Raw genomic sequence first — 16,261 nt, 5'->3', positions numbered from 1 at the left:
AGAGGTGGAGGTGTGGGACTGCTGATCAGGGATAGTGTCACGGCTAGTGCTTTTTATTGACCACTCAATAGTAACAAGGACATAGAAACATAGAAAACCTACAGCACAATACAGGCCCTTCGGCCCACAGAGTTGTGCCCAACATGTCCCTACCTTAGAAATTACTAGACTTCCCCATAGCCCTCTAATTTTTTCGCTCCATGTACCTATCTAAAAGTCTCTTAAAAGACCCTATCAAATCTGCCTCCACCACCATTGCCGGCAGCCCATTCCACGCACTCAGCACTCTTTGAGTAAAAAATTTACCCCAATATCTCCTCTGTACCTACTCCCCAGCACCTTAAACTTGTGTCCTCTTGTGGCGACCATTTCAGCCCTGGGAAAAAGCCTCTGACTATCCACACGATCAATGCCTCTCATCATCCTATACACCTCTATCAGGTCACCTCTCATCCTCCATCGAGGAGCAGATAGGGAGACAGATTCTGGAACAGTGCAATACTACCAGTGTTGTCATGATGGGAGATTTTAACTTCCCCAATATTAATTGGCATCTCCCTAGAGCAAGGGGTTTAGATGGGGTGGAGTTTGTTAGGTGTGTTCAGGAAGTTTTCTTTACACAACATGTAGATAAGCCGACAAGAGGAGAGGCTGTACTTGATCTGGTACAAGTATGTAAAGAGCAAGAGGATAAGACGTGAGAGAATAGGACCAATCAAGTGTGACAGTGGAAAAATGTTGTATGGAAGCGGAGGAGGTAGCAGAGATACTTAATGAATACTTCGCTTCAGTATTCATTACAGAAAATGACCTTGGCAATTGTAGGGATGACTTACAGTGGATTGAAAAGCTTGAGCATGTAAACATTAAGAAAGAAGATGTGCTGGAGGTTTTGGAACGCATCAAGTTGGATAAGTCACCAGGACGGGACAAGATATACCCCAGGCTACTGTGGGAGGTGAGGGAGGAGATTGCTGAGGCTCTGGTAATGATCTTTGCATCATCACTGGGTGCGGGGGAAGTTCCAGAGGACTGGAGGGTTGCAGATGTTGTTTCCTTATTCAAGAAAGGGAGTGGAGATATGCCTCAGGGATCTGTTCTGGGACACCTACTCTTCGTGATTTTTATAAATGACTTGGATGAGGAAGTGGAGAGACGGGTTAGTAAATTTGCTGATGACACAAAGATTGGGGGTGTTGTGGATAGTGTGGAGGGCTGTCAGAGGTTACAGCAGGACATCAACAGGATGCAAAACTGGGCTGAGAAGTAGCAGATGGAGTTCAACCCACGTAAGTGTGAAGTGGCTCATCTTGATAGATCAAATATGATGGCAGAATATAGTAAGACTCTTGGCAGTCTGGAGGGTCAGAGGGCTCTTGGGGTCCGAGTCCATAGGACACTCAAAGCTGCTGTGCATGTTGACTCTGTGGTTAAGAAGGCATATGGTGCACTGGCCTTCATCAACCGTGGGATTGAGTTCAAGAGCCAAAAGGTAATATTGCAGCTATATAGGACCCTAGTCAGATCCCACTTGGAGTAGTGTGTGTGTATACACACACACACACCAAAGATTTAGAAACTCAGTGACTCAATGCAAAACATATCCAGGTGCAGACTGTAATAGTGACCATAACCCAGTAGTATGTCATGTAAAAGTAAAACTTAAAAAACTAAAGAAGCAAAAAACCTGAACAATCCCTTGACTACTTGCCATTAATTAAAGAAGAAAACTTAAGACAAAAATTTACAATTGAAGTAAGGAATAGCTTTCAAAGTCTAGAAATAGAATCTGTTGAAGATGATAGCAATCATGTAGAAATGAAATTTAACTCTCTAAAGCATGCCTTGGTAGAATCAGCAAAGTCAGTGATTCCTAAAAAAGAGAAAAGCACAAAGAATAAATGGATGACAGATGAAATAAAAGATCTAATGGAACAATGGAGACGGAAGAAAGCAAATCCTATAGAATACAAGTCCTGAGATAAAAAAGTTAAAAGCTTAATGTCAAAAAGCCAAAGAAGAATGGTTAAACCAGGAATGTGAGCAAATAGAAAGAATCCTATTAATGATCCAAAAAAGGTTCTTGATTTGTTGATGTAACATCTCTGGTAAACAGCTCCTCTGTTCTTCAGGTGGATGTTTGAAAACAAAGGACGGTTCCATTATCATGGAAAAAGATGAGATTATGAACAGATGGATTGAGTATATTCAGGAATTGTTTGAAGACGATCGAGGCGAAAAACCAGAAATTAAGAAAAACATTGAAGCTCCAAGTATTTTAAAATCTGAAGTTCGTAATGCAATAAATAAGATGAAGAAAGGAAAGGCAGCAGATCCTGATGAATTAGTAATAGAACAAATTATCGCCCTTGAAGATTATGGAATTGAAAAACTTACTGATATAATCAATGACATTTATGAGACTGGAATAATACCAGAAGAGATGAAAAAAATCAGTATTTATCACTCTTCCTAAGAAACCTGGGGCAATAGAACGTGAATTACATAGGACCATAAGTTTAATGAGTCATATCACCAAGATACTTCTAAGAATTTTGACGACAAGAGCTAAAAGTAAGATACAAGCTGAAAAAGGCAAAGAACAATGTGGTTTCGTGAAAGACAAAGGTACAAGAAACACAATATTGATATTAAGGATACTATCAGAACAAGCTATTCAAGTGCAAAAAGATTTGTTTGTTTGTTTTATCGACTACACTGAAGCATTTGATAAAATGAAGCACAATAAGTTATTTGAAATATTACAGAAAACTCTAGATCTAGATTCAAAAGACCTCCGCCTAATCAGAAATCTGTACTGGGAACAAACTGCCGCTGTAAGAATAGATGGAGAAGTGAGTCAGTTTACGGAAATCAAGAGAGGTGTTAGACAAGGGTGTGTTTTCTCCCCTGATTTATTTAATGTGTACAGTGAAACAATATTACATAAAATAAGAGACGTCTTGGGAATCAAAGTTGGCGGAGAAAACATCAATAATTTCAGATATGCAGATGACACTGTGTTAATTGCAAGTGTGGAGGAAGAACTACAAAACTTAATTGATATAATTGTTGAATAAGTGCAAAAATGGGTCTATCTATCAATTGCAAAAAGACAGAATGTATGCTGATTTCCAAAAAGGAGAATCCTTTTCTTTCTTTTTAAATCTTTTTTATTAATTTTTAAATTATAAATTCAATAACAAAGTTGGTACAAAGAGATTGGAACAAGGTTAATCAGCATATACAAAACGAATTTTAAGTAACATAGATATAAAAGATTTCCAAACTCATAATGAAATTTGTCATTAAAAAAAGCAATAAAAAGAAAATATATATAAACAAAAAAAAAACCCCAAAAGAAAAAGAGAAAAAAAAACCCGAAAAGAAAAGAACAAAACAGGACTAGACCAATCCTTGTATCAGACACGTTCAGTAATGTCGTTAACTCCACTCTTCTAATCATATAATTTAAGTTTAGAAAAAAGATTCGGAAAGGTCAGATTACATCATATGAAAATGTTGCATAAAAGGTTTCCAAGTTTCTTCAAATTTAACCAAAGGGTCAAAAATATCACTTCTAATTTTTTCTAAATTTAAACTTAATATAGTTTGAGAAAACCATTGGAACGTAGTTGGAGGATTAATTTCCTTCCAGTTCAACAAAATAGATCTTCTCGCCATTAAAGTAACAAATGCTATCTATGTTCTACCATTGGCAATCCAAGAATTGCCTTAATAGGATGGGGTTTTAAGTTGAAGCATAGAACTGTTGAAATAATATCAAAAATATCTTTCCGATATTTTTCCAAAAGAGGACAAGACCAAAACATATGAGTTAAAGAAACCACTTCAGAGTAACATCTATCACAAATAGGATTTATATGGGAATAAAAACGAGCTAGTTTATCTTTGGACATATGGGCTGTGTGTACTACTTTAAATTGTATTAGTGTATGTTTAGCACATATAGAAGAAGTACTAACTAATTGAAAAATGTTTTCCCATTTCTCTATAGGTAAACAAAGTTGAAGTTCCCTTTCCCATTCATTTTTAATTTTATCAGATATACCTGGCTGTAATTTCATAATTATATCATAAATAATTGCTATTAATCCCTTCTGCAAAGGATTAAAGCCTAAAGTTTTATCAATAATGTCAGTAGGATTTGAAGTCGGAAAGGTAGGCAACGTAGTAATTAAAAAATGTCTTATTTGTAAGTATCTAAAAAAATGGGATCTAGGCAAATCAAATTTCTCAGATAACTGCTCAAAAGACATAGAACAGTTATCCAAAAATAAATCACGAAAACATGTTATACCTTTTGCTTTCCATATCAAAAAGGCTTGGTCCATTACCGAGGATTGAAAAAAGAAATTAGATATAATAGGACTTGATAGCATAAATTCATTCAAGCCAAAAAATTTACGAAATTGAAACCACATTCCCAATGTATGTTTTACATTTGTTTACTTAATTTAGATAGTACAAAAGGCAGTGAAGTTCCTAAAACGGAAGCTAAAGAAAACCCTTGTACAGAGTGGCCTTCAAGGTTTACCCAATATGGGCTTGGAGTTATATTCCAATCTTGCATCCAAAATATTAAATATTGAATATTAATTGCCCAATAATAAAATCTTAGGTTAGGCAATGCCAAACCACCCTCTTTCTTAGATTTCTGTAAGTATTTTTCACTTAATCTTGGATTTTTATTTTGCCCTATATAAGAGGAGATTTTAGAATCAATAGTATCAAAAAAAGAATTAGGAATAAAAATTGGTATCATTTGAAATAAATATAAAAATTTAGGTAAAATAATCATTTTAATAGCATTGATTCAGCCAATCAATGATAGAGACAATGGGGACCACTTAGTAATCAGTTGTTTAACCTGGTTAATTAATGGTAAAAAGTTAAAATTGAATAGATCCTTATGTCTCTTAGTAATTTTAACTCGTAAATAAGTAAAATAGTCAGTAGTCACTCTAAATGGAAAATTTCTGTAAGTGGGAACCTGCATATTTAACGGAAAGAGTTCACTCTTACCTAGGTTCAATTTATAACCAGAAAAACTACTAAACTGAGCAAGGAAAGTTAATACTGCCGGAATAGATTTCCCTGGGTTAGAAATATATAATAGTAGATCAGCTGCATATAGTGATAATTTGTGAGTCTCATTTCCACTGGTATTGCCCAATATATTAGGGGAGTAACGAATGGCTAGCGGTTCCAAAGCAATATCAAACAGTAATGGACTGAGAGGACAGCTCTGCCTAGTACCACGGAATAGATGAAAAAGAGGAGATCTTTAATTGTTAGTAAATACCGAAGCCAAAGGGGTAAGATATATCAGTTTAATCCAAGATATAAATATCAAACTAAAATTAAATTTCTCAAGGGTGTTAAATAAATATGTCCATTCAACTCTGTCAAAAGCTTTCTCAGCATCCAATGAAATAACACATTCTGGAATTTTAGGTGAAGGTGTATAAATAACATTCATTAATCTCCTAATATTGAAAAAAGAGTAACGATTTTTAATAATTCCAGTCTGATCAGCAGAAACAATTTGAGGTAATACATTCTCCAATCTCATTGCCAATATTTTAGAAAAAAATCTTAGAATCCAACATTCAGCAAAGATATAGGCCTATAAGATCCACATTCAGTAGGATCCTTATCTTTTTTAAGAATTAGGGAAATAGAAGCTCGATAAAAAGATTGTGGTAATTTACCTATAGATACTGCATCCCTAAAAACACTGCATAGCCAAGGAGTCAGTGTAGTAGAGAAAAATTTTAAAAATTCTACTGTAAATCCGTCTGGGCCAGGTGCTTTACCTGAGTTCATTGAAAAAATAGCATTATTTCCTCTGCTGTAATAGGTACATCTAGTTTTGAACTTTCATTAGATGATAGTGGCAGTGTTAGCAGTGAGGAGGATGCTAAGAGGATGCAGGGTGACTTGGATAGGTTGGGTGAGTGGGCAAACTCATGGCAGATGCAATTTAATGTGGATAAATGTGAAGTTATCCACTTTGGTGGCAAAAATAGGAAAACAGATTATTATCTGAATGGTGGCCGATTAGGAAAAGGGGAGGTGCAACGAGACCTGGGTGTCATTATACACCAGTCATTGAACGTGGGCATGCAGGTACAGCAGGCGGTGAAAAAGGCGAAAGGTATGCTGGCATTTATAGCGAGAGGATTCGAGTACAGGAGCAGGGAGGTACTACTGCAGTTGTACAAGGCCTTGGTGAGACCACACCTGGAGTATTGTGTGCAGTTTTGGTCCCCTAATCTGAGGAAAGACATCTTTGCCATAGAGGGAGTACAAAGAAGGTTCACCAGATTGATTCCTGGGATGGCAGGTCTTTCATATGAAGAAAGACTGGATGAACTGGGCTTGTACTCGTTGGAATTTAGAAGATTGAGGGGGGATCTGATTGAAACGTATAAGATCCTAAAGGGATTGGACAGGCTAGATGCGGGAAGATTGTTCCCGATGTTGGGGAGGTCTAGAACGAGGGGTCACAGTTTGAGGATAGAGGGGAAGCCTTTTAGGACTGAGGTTAGGAAAAACTTCTTCACACAGAGAGTGGTGAATCTGTGGAATTCTCTGCCACAGCAAACTGTTGAGGCCAGTTCATTAGCTATGTTTAAAAGGAAGTTAGATATGGCCCTTGTGGCTACAGGGGTCACGGGGTATGGAGGGAAGGCTGGGTTCTGAGTTGGATGATCAGCCATGATCATAATAAATGGCGGTGCAGGCTCGAAGGGCCGAATGGCCTACTCCTGCACCTATTTTCTATGTTTCTATGTTTCTATGTTTCTATAATTTTGGAATGTTCAATTTCTTTAAAAATTCATGCATTATAGTAGAGTCATCAGGAAATTCTGATTGATATAAAGAGGTATAAAATTCTTGAAAGGATTTATTAATCTCGTCATGGTCAACTGTCAAAGTGCCATCTTGTTTACAAATCTTAAGAATCTGTCGTTTAACCGAGGCAGATTTCAATTGACTAGCTAAAAGTTTCCCAGTTTTATCACCATGTATATAAAATTGATTCTTCGTTTTGATTAATTGACTTTCAATCGAAGATGATAATAAGAGATTATGTTCCATTTGAAGTTTAACTCTCTGTTTATAAAATTCCTGATTAGGAGCTATAGAATATTTCTTACCAACTTCTTTAATCTTGTCAACCAGTTTAAGTATTTCCTTATTAGTTCGATTTTTGGTTCAGCAGTATATGAAATAATTTGTTCACGAATATATGCTTTAAAAGTATCCCAGAGTGTCCCACTGGAAATATCGTCTGTAGAATTCATTGTAAAGAAAAACTTAATGTGTTCTTCAATAAACCTAACAAAATCTGAATCTTGAAGCAAAGTGGTATTAAATCGCCGTTGGTTTATTAGTAATTAGAAATTGGTTTATTAGAATTAGTAAATGTATCCCTTAAGTTAATAAATAATTTCAATGGTGCATGGTCAGAAACAGCAATAGAATCATATTCGCAACCAGTAACAAGCGGAATTAATCGAGAGTCAATAAAAAAAGTCAATTCTTGAATAGTACTGATATACATGAGAAAAAAAAGAGAACTCTTTCTCATTCGGATGCAAGAATCTCCAAATTTCTGAGATTCCAGAGTCGGTCATAAAAGAGTTAATAAGGGTAGCCGATTTATTCCGAAGTACTTGATTAAACTTGGATCTATCTATCAAAGGGTTTAAACAACAATTGAAATCTTCACCCATAATCAGCATATAGTCATTTAAGTTAGGAAGAGAAGTAAAGAGATTCTTTAAAAAATCAGGACAGTCAACATTTGGGGCATAAACATTGAGCATAGCAACTTTTTTGTTAAATAGCAAGCCAGTAATCAACAAAATCTGCCATTAGAATCTGAAATCGTCTCATAGCGCAGAAATGAAATTGTCGGATCTATAAAAAATAGAAACGCCTTTTACATTAGCCTGTGAATTCGAATGGTACTGTTCTTCCTTCCAGAATCTAAAAAAGCGCTGATTATCCTCTTTCCGGATATGAGTTTCTTGTACAAAAATAATATGAGCATTCATCCTATGGAATACTTTAAAAATTTTCTTCCGTTTAGTCGGGTAGTTTAAGCCATTTGTATTCCAAGAAACCAAATTGATAGTCTTATCCATCATAATGAGCTCGAGTATAAGGTATGTAAAGGGTTAACCAGAGTACAGACTCATGACCCCGGAAGAGGAGAAAAGGTCCAAGGAGGAACCGGAAGTTACAACATTTCAGTAGCTTCAGGTCAGCCCATTTAAAAAGCAAAAATAAAATAAAAATAGGAACAAAAATAACACCCACCTCCCACAAAAACCCCGAAAAAAGCCAGATAGTGGCCAGTGCTAAATCTAAAGCTAATCCTACCCCAATCTTTCCAGAAGGCGACCCAAAAGAAGTATGTTTATCAAAAAAGATACCACTCATGTTAAAAAAGTGAAAAAAACTAGCTATATCAGTAGAAAACATCTTACAGCAATTATAAGCATCTAATAGTTCCTTCCTACTCATATTTCCAAGAACATCAAACGTTAAATCATATTACTATATTAATTTTTCATATATAAATGATCGGAAGTGACGTTAGAGACAGAGAGGATTCTGGGGAGAAGAAGAAAACAATCCACCATTTTAAAATATAATACTTCAATAACATTTCAGAAAGAAAACAAGCATTAAAATTGTAACTAAATAACTTTCAAAAGGTATTAAGAGTAAGATATATAAGATCACGAACAGAAAAGCATAATATCATTTAACAATATAAAGCGAACCTACACTGCAAGATCAAGGGAGAAAAACCCTTGAACTATACAAATCAGAGACGAGAGAGAAAATAAAACCATACATTAATTAATCCTCCGCAGAGGGAGGCAGATCATCGAGAAAACTTTGGGCGTCCATCTGGTTTTTAAACAGGCTACGCGAGTTGTCTGACATAACCACTCTCAGACGTGCTGGAAACAGTAACACAATTTTATAGCCCAGGCGATAAAGTTCTGCCATCTATGGTTTAAAAGCCATTTGTTTTTTCAGTATGTCTTGGTTGTAGTCTTCAACAATTCTGAGCTTGAATTCTCAAAATTGGATCATACCTTTCTTCCGAGCAGCTCGAATCACTCGTTCCTTATCATGGACATAATGAAACCGAATAATGATCGGTCTCCGTCTGGCCAAATTCTCCGGATTAAAACAAAATGAATGATGAGCATGATCTAATAGTGGGGGCTCCTCAAATAAATCGGAGCCAAACACATCCATTAGCAATTTAGAAAAATACTTGGTAGGATCTCCCGTCTCAGCACCTCAGGAAATCTGATTATTCACAAATTCTGTCGTCGGAAACGATTTTCAAGATCGATAGTCTTAGTTTGATAACGTTCCAATTGCTGAGTTACTGAAGTTAAACTTTTTTCAAGAGCTTCAATTTTTTTTTAAATCTCTTCTGTGGCCATCTTCATCCAGTTCCAAGATTCTGACTTGATTTTGATCAATTTCACGTCTAAATATTCTTGATTCTTATTTCATCGACTTCAACACTTCTTCAATTGCGGTGAGTCTTCGATTAACTGTATCTTCTAGGAGTTTCTTCATTAGTTTCATAGTTATTGGAACTTCCTTCAATGTTCCAGGATCACCATTTTTTTTCCCGTTCCCACCAGAACCTTTGCTTTCTTTAACTTCTCGTGCTCTTGTATTCATTTTCAATAAGTAAGAGTCGTAGTTCAATAATATAAATGTGATATAAGTCGATTAGTGTAGGTTTAGGTAAAGTGAATAAGAGTGGTTACATGTAAGAGAGTAAAGGGTACGGAGTGATGCCAAAATACAGCTCACTCCATGAGTCCCCTGCCAGAAAGTCAGCAGAAGGATAATCCTATCTGCAGGCTGAGAATAAATGGGGAAGACATAAAACAAGTACAGAACTTTTGCTACTTAGGAAGCTGGGTGACATCAGATGGCAGGTGCGACTTGGACATCAAAAGAAGAATAGGGATGGCAAAAGACACCTTTACGAGAATGAACAGTACACTGACCAATATTAAACAAGGCATGACAACCCGCCTCAGAGTACTGAAGTGTTTTGTTTATCCAGTTATGTTATACGGCTCAGAATGTTGGACAATATCTAGTAACATGAGGAAATGAATTGAAGCAGCAGAGATGTGGTTTTTGAGGAGGATGCAAAGAATATCATGGACGAAACAAATATCTAACGAGGATGTCATGAACAGAGCAAACACGAAAAGAGAAATGTAGGAGATCATGAAAAGGCAATGCAACTTCATAGGACATGTGATTAGGAAAGAGGAGTTAGAATGCACAGCAATTATGGGAAAGATTGAAGGGAAGAAAGCAAGAGGAAGGCAAAGACAAATGATGATGGAGACAGCAGCCAGAGAACTGGAAATGAATACCAATGAATTGATCCATTTGACCCGAAACAGGAGTGTGTGGGCCATGACAGTCAAAGCTCAAACTGGGCATGGCACCTGATGATGATGATGATGATGATGATGATGATGATGAGATACACATGGAGCTTAGAAAAATAGAGGGCTATGGGTAACCCTAGGTAATTTCTAAAGTACGTACATGCTTGGCACAGCATTGTGGGCGAAAGGCCTGTATTATGCTGTAGGTTTTCTCTGTCTCCATGTTTAAAAAGAAAAAAAATCCATGTTTTGCAATGGCGAAGTCAGAGTCCAGACCTTATCCCAATTGAGATGCTGTGGCATGACCTGAAGAGGGCTGTTCAAGCAAGGATCCCAGAAATATTGATGAACTGGAACAGTTTTGTAAGGAGGAATGGTCTAAATTCCTTCTTGCCACTGTGCAAGTCTGATCTACAGCTGCAGAAAATGTTTGTTGGAAGTTATTGCTGCTAATGGAGGTTCTACCAGTCACCAAGGGTTCACATACATTTTCCAGCCTGGACTGTGAATGATTAAACAATGTGTTCAATAAAGATATGAAAAGTACAATTGTTTGTGTGTTAATGGTTTAGACAGATTGTGTGTGTCTATTGTTGTGACTAAGGAAAAGAACAGACTAAATGTTATGAGTAATTAATGCAGAAAACTGGGTAATTGCAAAGGGTGCACAAACCTTTCCTGCTATTGTATTTGGTGTCGAGCATTCTGACTGATTGCATCATAGCTTGATATGGAGGCTCCAATGCAAGAGGGATGTAGGCTCAGCCAGGTCCATTACAGGCAAAACAAAAATCACTGAGGACATCTTCAAGTGGGTGGCATTACTAAGAGTCTTCACAATCTCCTCTTCTCGCTACTATCATCAGGGAGGAGGTGTAGAACCTTAAGCACACAGTGTGATTCAGGAGCAGCTTCTTTTCCTCCAGCATCAGATTTCTGAACAATCCATGAACACTACTACATGCTTTTTTTCTGCACTATTTGTTTTTTTTTTAATTTTTAGTAATTTTATGCTTTCTGCCACAAAATAACAAATTTCATGTTATCCAAGCTACTGATTCTGATCAACACACATAAAATACTGGGGCAACTCAGGAGGCCAGGCAGCATCTAGGGAAAAGAGTAAATTGAGTTCCGACGAAGGGTCTTGGCCTGAAATGTCGAATGTTCACTCTTTTCCATAGATGCTGCCTGGCCTGCTGAGTTCCTCCAGCATTTTCTGTGGGTTGACTGGATTTCCAGCAACTGCAGATTTTCTTTTGTTTGTCACTGACTCTGATTCTTTCTTCCTCAAGGATTGGTGGAAGCAAGGTATTTTATTACTTTTAAAGTTGAAATAGATGTTTGATGAGCAAGTTGACAAAAGGTTAGGACAGATTAAAAAGAAATGAGAAGCTCAGCTTTCAATCATACTAACCATGGTCTTATTAAAAAAAGGAACAGGTTTGAATGGCTGCTTCTAATTCACATTTATATATTGTTTTGCTTAACAGTCAGCTGTAGACCATATGTACTTCTTTTATCAATTGACAACATGTATATTCACTCTCACCCTCCAATTTTGCTGACATAAATGGGTTCCAGTTATACTCCCATCCTTTCTCATTTATGCTCCCACCTAGCTACATACCAGACTCTTGTTTCTCATACAGAGAGAACCTATCACCAGAGATTCTTGGAGTCTACCAACAAGTCGGTCAATCACAGTACCTCTTCACAATTATTTTTTTTAAATGCCAATTCACATCTGTAAGAGTCTCTTTTTGCCCTTAACTCTACTGTGTTAGCTGGATTCTGAATTTCTCTATTGAAATGTCCAGAATAATCCTTAAAAGCAAACTAATTATGGCTGATTTTCTCTATCAATGCACCTTCTCACAATCTCTCACCTCACAGGAAATCATTATGCCTGTTCATTTGGTTTTATCATTGAATGCTGGTGACCAGAAACTGATCATCATCCTCTTGGCTCTGTGGCTGAAACTCTACAATCAGCTGCACTAAATATTCTCATCCTTCTTGGCCCAAAATCTTTGACAAGGCTAACCATACAGCATCACCTTCATTGTTTTCCCTTCTGTTTCTCAGCTGTCCAGCACTGCCCTTCTGATTCAAATGTGATCTATCAACTTCCCAAAATGTTTCATCATATTTTCCTTTCCAGTTCCATTCCTACATCTGTACAAACACCTCTGAGTACCTCAAATAACTATCCTAAACTACTCTTTATTCCCCATTATTGCACTGCTCCAAAGTTTGCAACCCTTATCAAATACAAGGGATTAGGTGAATCTCAGATTTATCTTCAAATTCCAGCGTAGCTTAATGTATTACTTTGTGGATAGAACACAAGCAAACCAAAATATTCAGACAATAATGTGCATCCAGTACACAATCTCCATCTGCACAGGTGCACAAGGCTGTGAGCTTAGCCCTCTACTCTACTCACTTTACGCTAATGACTGCGTGGCTAAGCACAGCTCTAATACCATTTTTAAGTTGGCTGATGACAACGCTGTCATAGGCTGAATCAAAGGTGGTGATGGGTTAGCATACAGGATGGCGACTGAAAATCTGGCTGAGTGCTGAGTTTCTTACTCAATGTCAGCAAGACCAAGGAGCTGATTATAGACTTCAGAAGGAAACCAGAGGTCCATGAACCAGTCCTCTGAGGATCAGAGGGTCATCAATTTTAAATTCCTCACTGTTATTATTTCGGAAGACCTGTCCTGGCTGAAGCCAGCATGTAAGAGCAACTACAATGAAAGCATGGCAGCACCTCTACTTTCTCAGGAGTCTGAGAAGATTTGGCAAGACATTTAAAACTTTGACAGACTTCAATGGATGTATAATGTAGAGTATATTGACTGGTTGCATCATAGCCTTGTATGGAAACAGTAATGCCCTTGAATGGAAAATCCTACAAGTAAAGGATATGGCCCAGTCCACCACGAGTAAATCCCTCCCCACCATTGAGCACATCTACATGAAACGCTGTCACAGGAAAACAGCATTCATCATCAGGGTCCCCCACCACCCAGGATTTGCTCTCTTCTCGCTACTACCATCAGGAAGAGGGTACAGGACCGTCAGGACTCACACCACCAGTTTGAAGAATTATTACCCCTCAATTATTACCCCTCTTGAACCAAAGGGAATTACTTCATTCAACTTCACTTGCCCCATTATTGAAGTGTTCCCACAACCTATGACCTCACTTTCAAGGACTTATTTCATGTTTTCCATATTTATTACTCATTTATTTATTATTATTATTTCTATTTGTATTTGCACAATTTGTTGTCTTTTACGCGCTAGTTGAATGCCCAAGTTGGGGCAGTCTTTCATGATTCTGTTATAGTTATTATTCTACGGATTTATTGAGCATACTGGCAAGATAATGAACCCCGGGGTTATATATGGTGGACAGTTCTGTACTTTGATAATAAATTACTTTGAACTTTGAAAGGACCGCTTTTTTTTTACAAAGGCAGAAATATTTATCTTTTTTTTTATCAATTTGATAAATGTTCCAAAGACAACATACATCATGGGATCATTTCAGATATGAGCCAGCAAAGGCAGATATTGATTTAGCCTAAAGTGGAATCAAGGCAAGAAATGAACTATAACTATTGTGTAACAACATTGTGTACCAGCACATCATGTCAAGGCTTAAATAAACATGGAGGGAGGAGAAGATGGTGGCGCAACGCAGCGCGCGTAGCCGTTCCGAATGAATATCGATATAAATAACTAGGGGTGCCGTGCACAATCCGGATTTGATGGGGACAGCCGTGAGCAGCGCAGAGGAACATCTAGAGTAACTTCTGAAATGCCTGCTTCACTGCCGCTGCTACTGTGCAATCGAGAATCTCCGGAGACGAAGGCCTCAAATCCTTGGCTTTGCGTATCGCCTGTTGCCGGAGCCGGGGTCGAAACGCTCGGCAGAGATGGTGCTCGGTGCTCGTTGTCGAATAGGTGGTCGGAGGCACAGAGTTTTTCCAACGGACTCGGAGTCGGACTGTGGTCGGATGCTTCCGGGATGCCGCATCGGCAAGTTGGCGTTGCTGGAGGTTTACCATCTGTGTGAGATTATGGGACTTTCCAGAGACTCTGAGACTTTTACTGTGCCATGGTCTGTTCTTATCAAATTACGGTATTGCTTTGCACTGCTGTAACTATATGTTATAATTATGTGGTTTTTGTTAGTTTTTAAGTCGGTTTGTCATGTGTTTTCGTGATGTCACTCTGGAAAAACATTTTTATCATTTCTTAATGCATGTATTACTAAATGACAATAAAAGGGGACTGCGTGTCCTCATAATCATAATCATAAAACTGCTTGATTTACCTGATATTGCTGCAGAAAGCCAAGATCTGTATTTTCGTCCAAAAGAATGTTGGAAGAATCAACCCGGACGTATGGATTCAACTCTGCAAGTTGTAAAATTGTGGCCTTGGCTCTATAAATTATGAACAAAACATAATGTCAGAATAAAATAATTAACATTTAGTTTCTTGGTTAAATTTTGTTAGATTTCTACAATGCCAGAAGTGGCAACAGGAATGAATAAAAAATACTATTTTGATCAGAGATAAAGAATAATCAGCTTCCACATTGATTCAATTCAAAAAAAAACTTGCGCTGAAAGAAAAAGAAACAAATAACTGGTTTCAAAAGGATTTATATTTCTTAAACACGTAATTTAGGTTCTTATGAATATTTACAAACCATTGGGTAGCAAGATTTGATTTCAGATGTGTAGCCTACAATAAGTTCATAGCCAAAAAGGAACAGAATTAAAAGTAATTGCTGAACTGGGACGTAGATATGAAAAACAACAGGGGTGGGGTAGAAGTGTTGAGAATTAGGCAGACTGGGATGATGGGACCAGACAGAAATGCAGAGAAAGCAGAGGACAGTAATAAATGGGCAAGGTAACTACCAGACTTTGTGGCAAATTCATCCTACCCAACTCCCCTTCCCCTTCTCCAAATACCGTACAATAGGCAGACTGAGATGATGGGACCAGACAGAAATGGGGAGAAAGCAGAGGAGAGTAACAAATGGGCAAGGTAACTACTTGTCTGAGATTGTGCCATAAGATTTAAGCTCACCTGAAGGAGTATGTTCTGATGGAAAAATATCCAATTTGTTGTTTTTATTATATTTTTCCTTAAAATTACATCATTCGTTATGTTTGCTTATATGTTGTACACTCAATGGCCACTTTGTTAGGTACACCTGCTCATTAATACAAATATCTAATCATGTGGCAGCAACTCAATGCATAAAAGCATGCACAATGGTCAAAAGGTTCAGTTGTTCTTCAGGCCAAACATCAGAATGGGGAAGAAATGTGATATAAGCCACTTTGACTGTGGAATCATAGTTGGTTTGAGTATCTCAGAAACTCTCCAATCTCCTGGGATTTTCATGCATAACAGTCACTAGATTTTACAAAGAATGGTGCAAAAAACAAATGTAACCCTCTCACTGGGGCTCGTAACAAACTTGGCATGTTAACTAACTCTGGTTACAGCCACAGGACTCAGCATCGCTTGGGTACCAACAAGGCGGCTTCCGTACGGTTTGGGTTCAACCAAAACAGGAAAATTGTGATGTTCTGATTAGGGAACATTATAGTGGTGAATGCTGTATAAATATTGCCCCATGCAAAATTATTGTTCGCCAGGAAATAACAGATCATACACTGGAACAAAATTCTAGTGGAAGTATAGTTACCAATATTTCAGTTAACAAAAAAAGA

General features: G+C 37.5%; 1 protein-coding gene across 3 annotated transcripts in view; it reads right to left on the bottom strand.

Moving 5' to 3' along the window:
* Window positions 1–16,261, bottom strand: part of uba6 (ubiquitin like modifier activating enzyme 6) — a 455,635-nt gene that overhangs the window by 325,885 nt on the left and 113,489 nt on the right. For all 3 annotated transcript variants that reach the window (XM_063069103.1, XM_063069102.1, XM_063069104.1), the window contains one exon: window positions 14,842–14,953. In XM_063069103.1, coding sequence (XP_062925173.1) covers window positions 14,842–14,953 — 112 coding nt within the window. The remainder of the gene's footprint in view (window positions 1–14,841; window positions 14,954–16,261) is intronic.

Source organism: Mobula hypostoma, chromosome 16 (genome assembly GCF_963921235.1).
Source record: "Mobula hypostoma chromosome 16, sMobHyp1.1, whole genome shotgun sequence".
NCBI classification, from domain to species: domain Eukaryota; kingdom Metazoa; phylum Chordata; class Chondrichthyes; order Myliobatiformes; family Myliobatidae; genus Mobula; species Mobula hypostoma.
The sequence above is the reverse complement of the archived record's forward strand: the minus strand, read 5'-3'. Positions and strand labels throughout refer to the sequence as shown.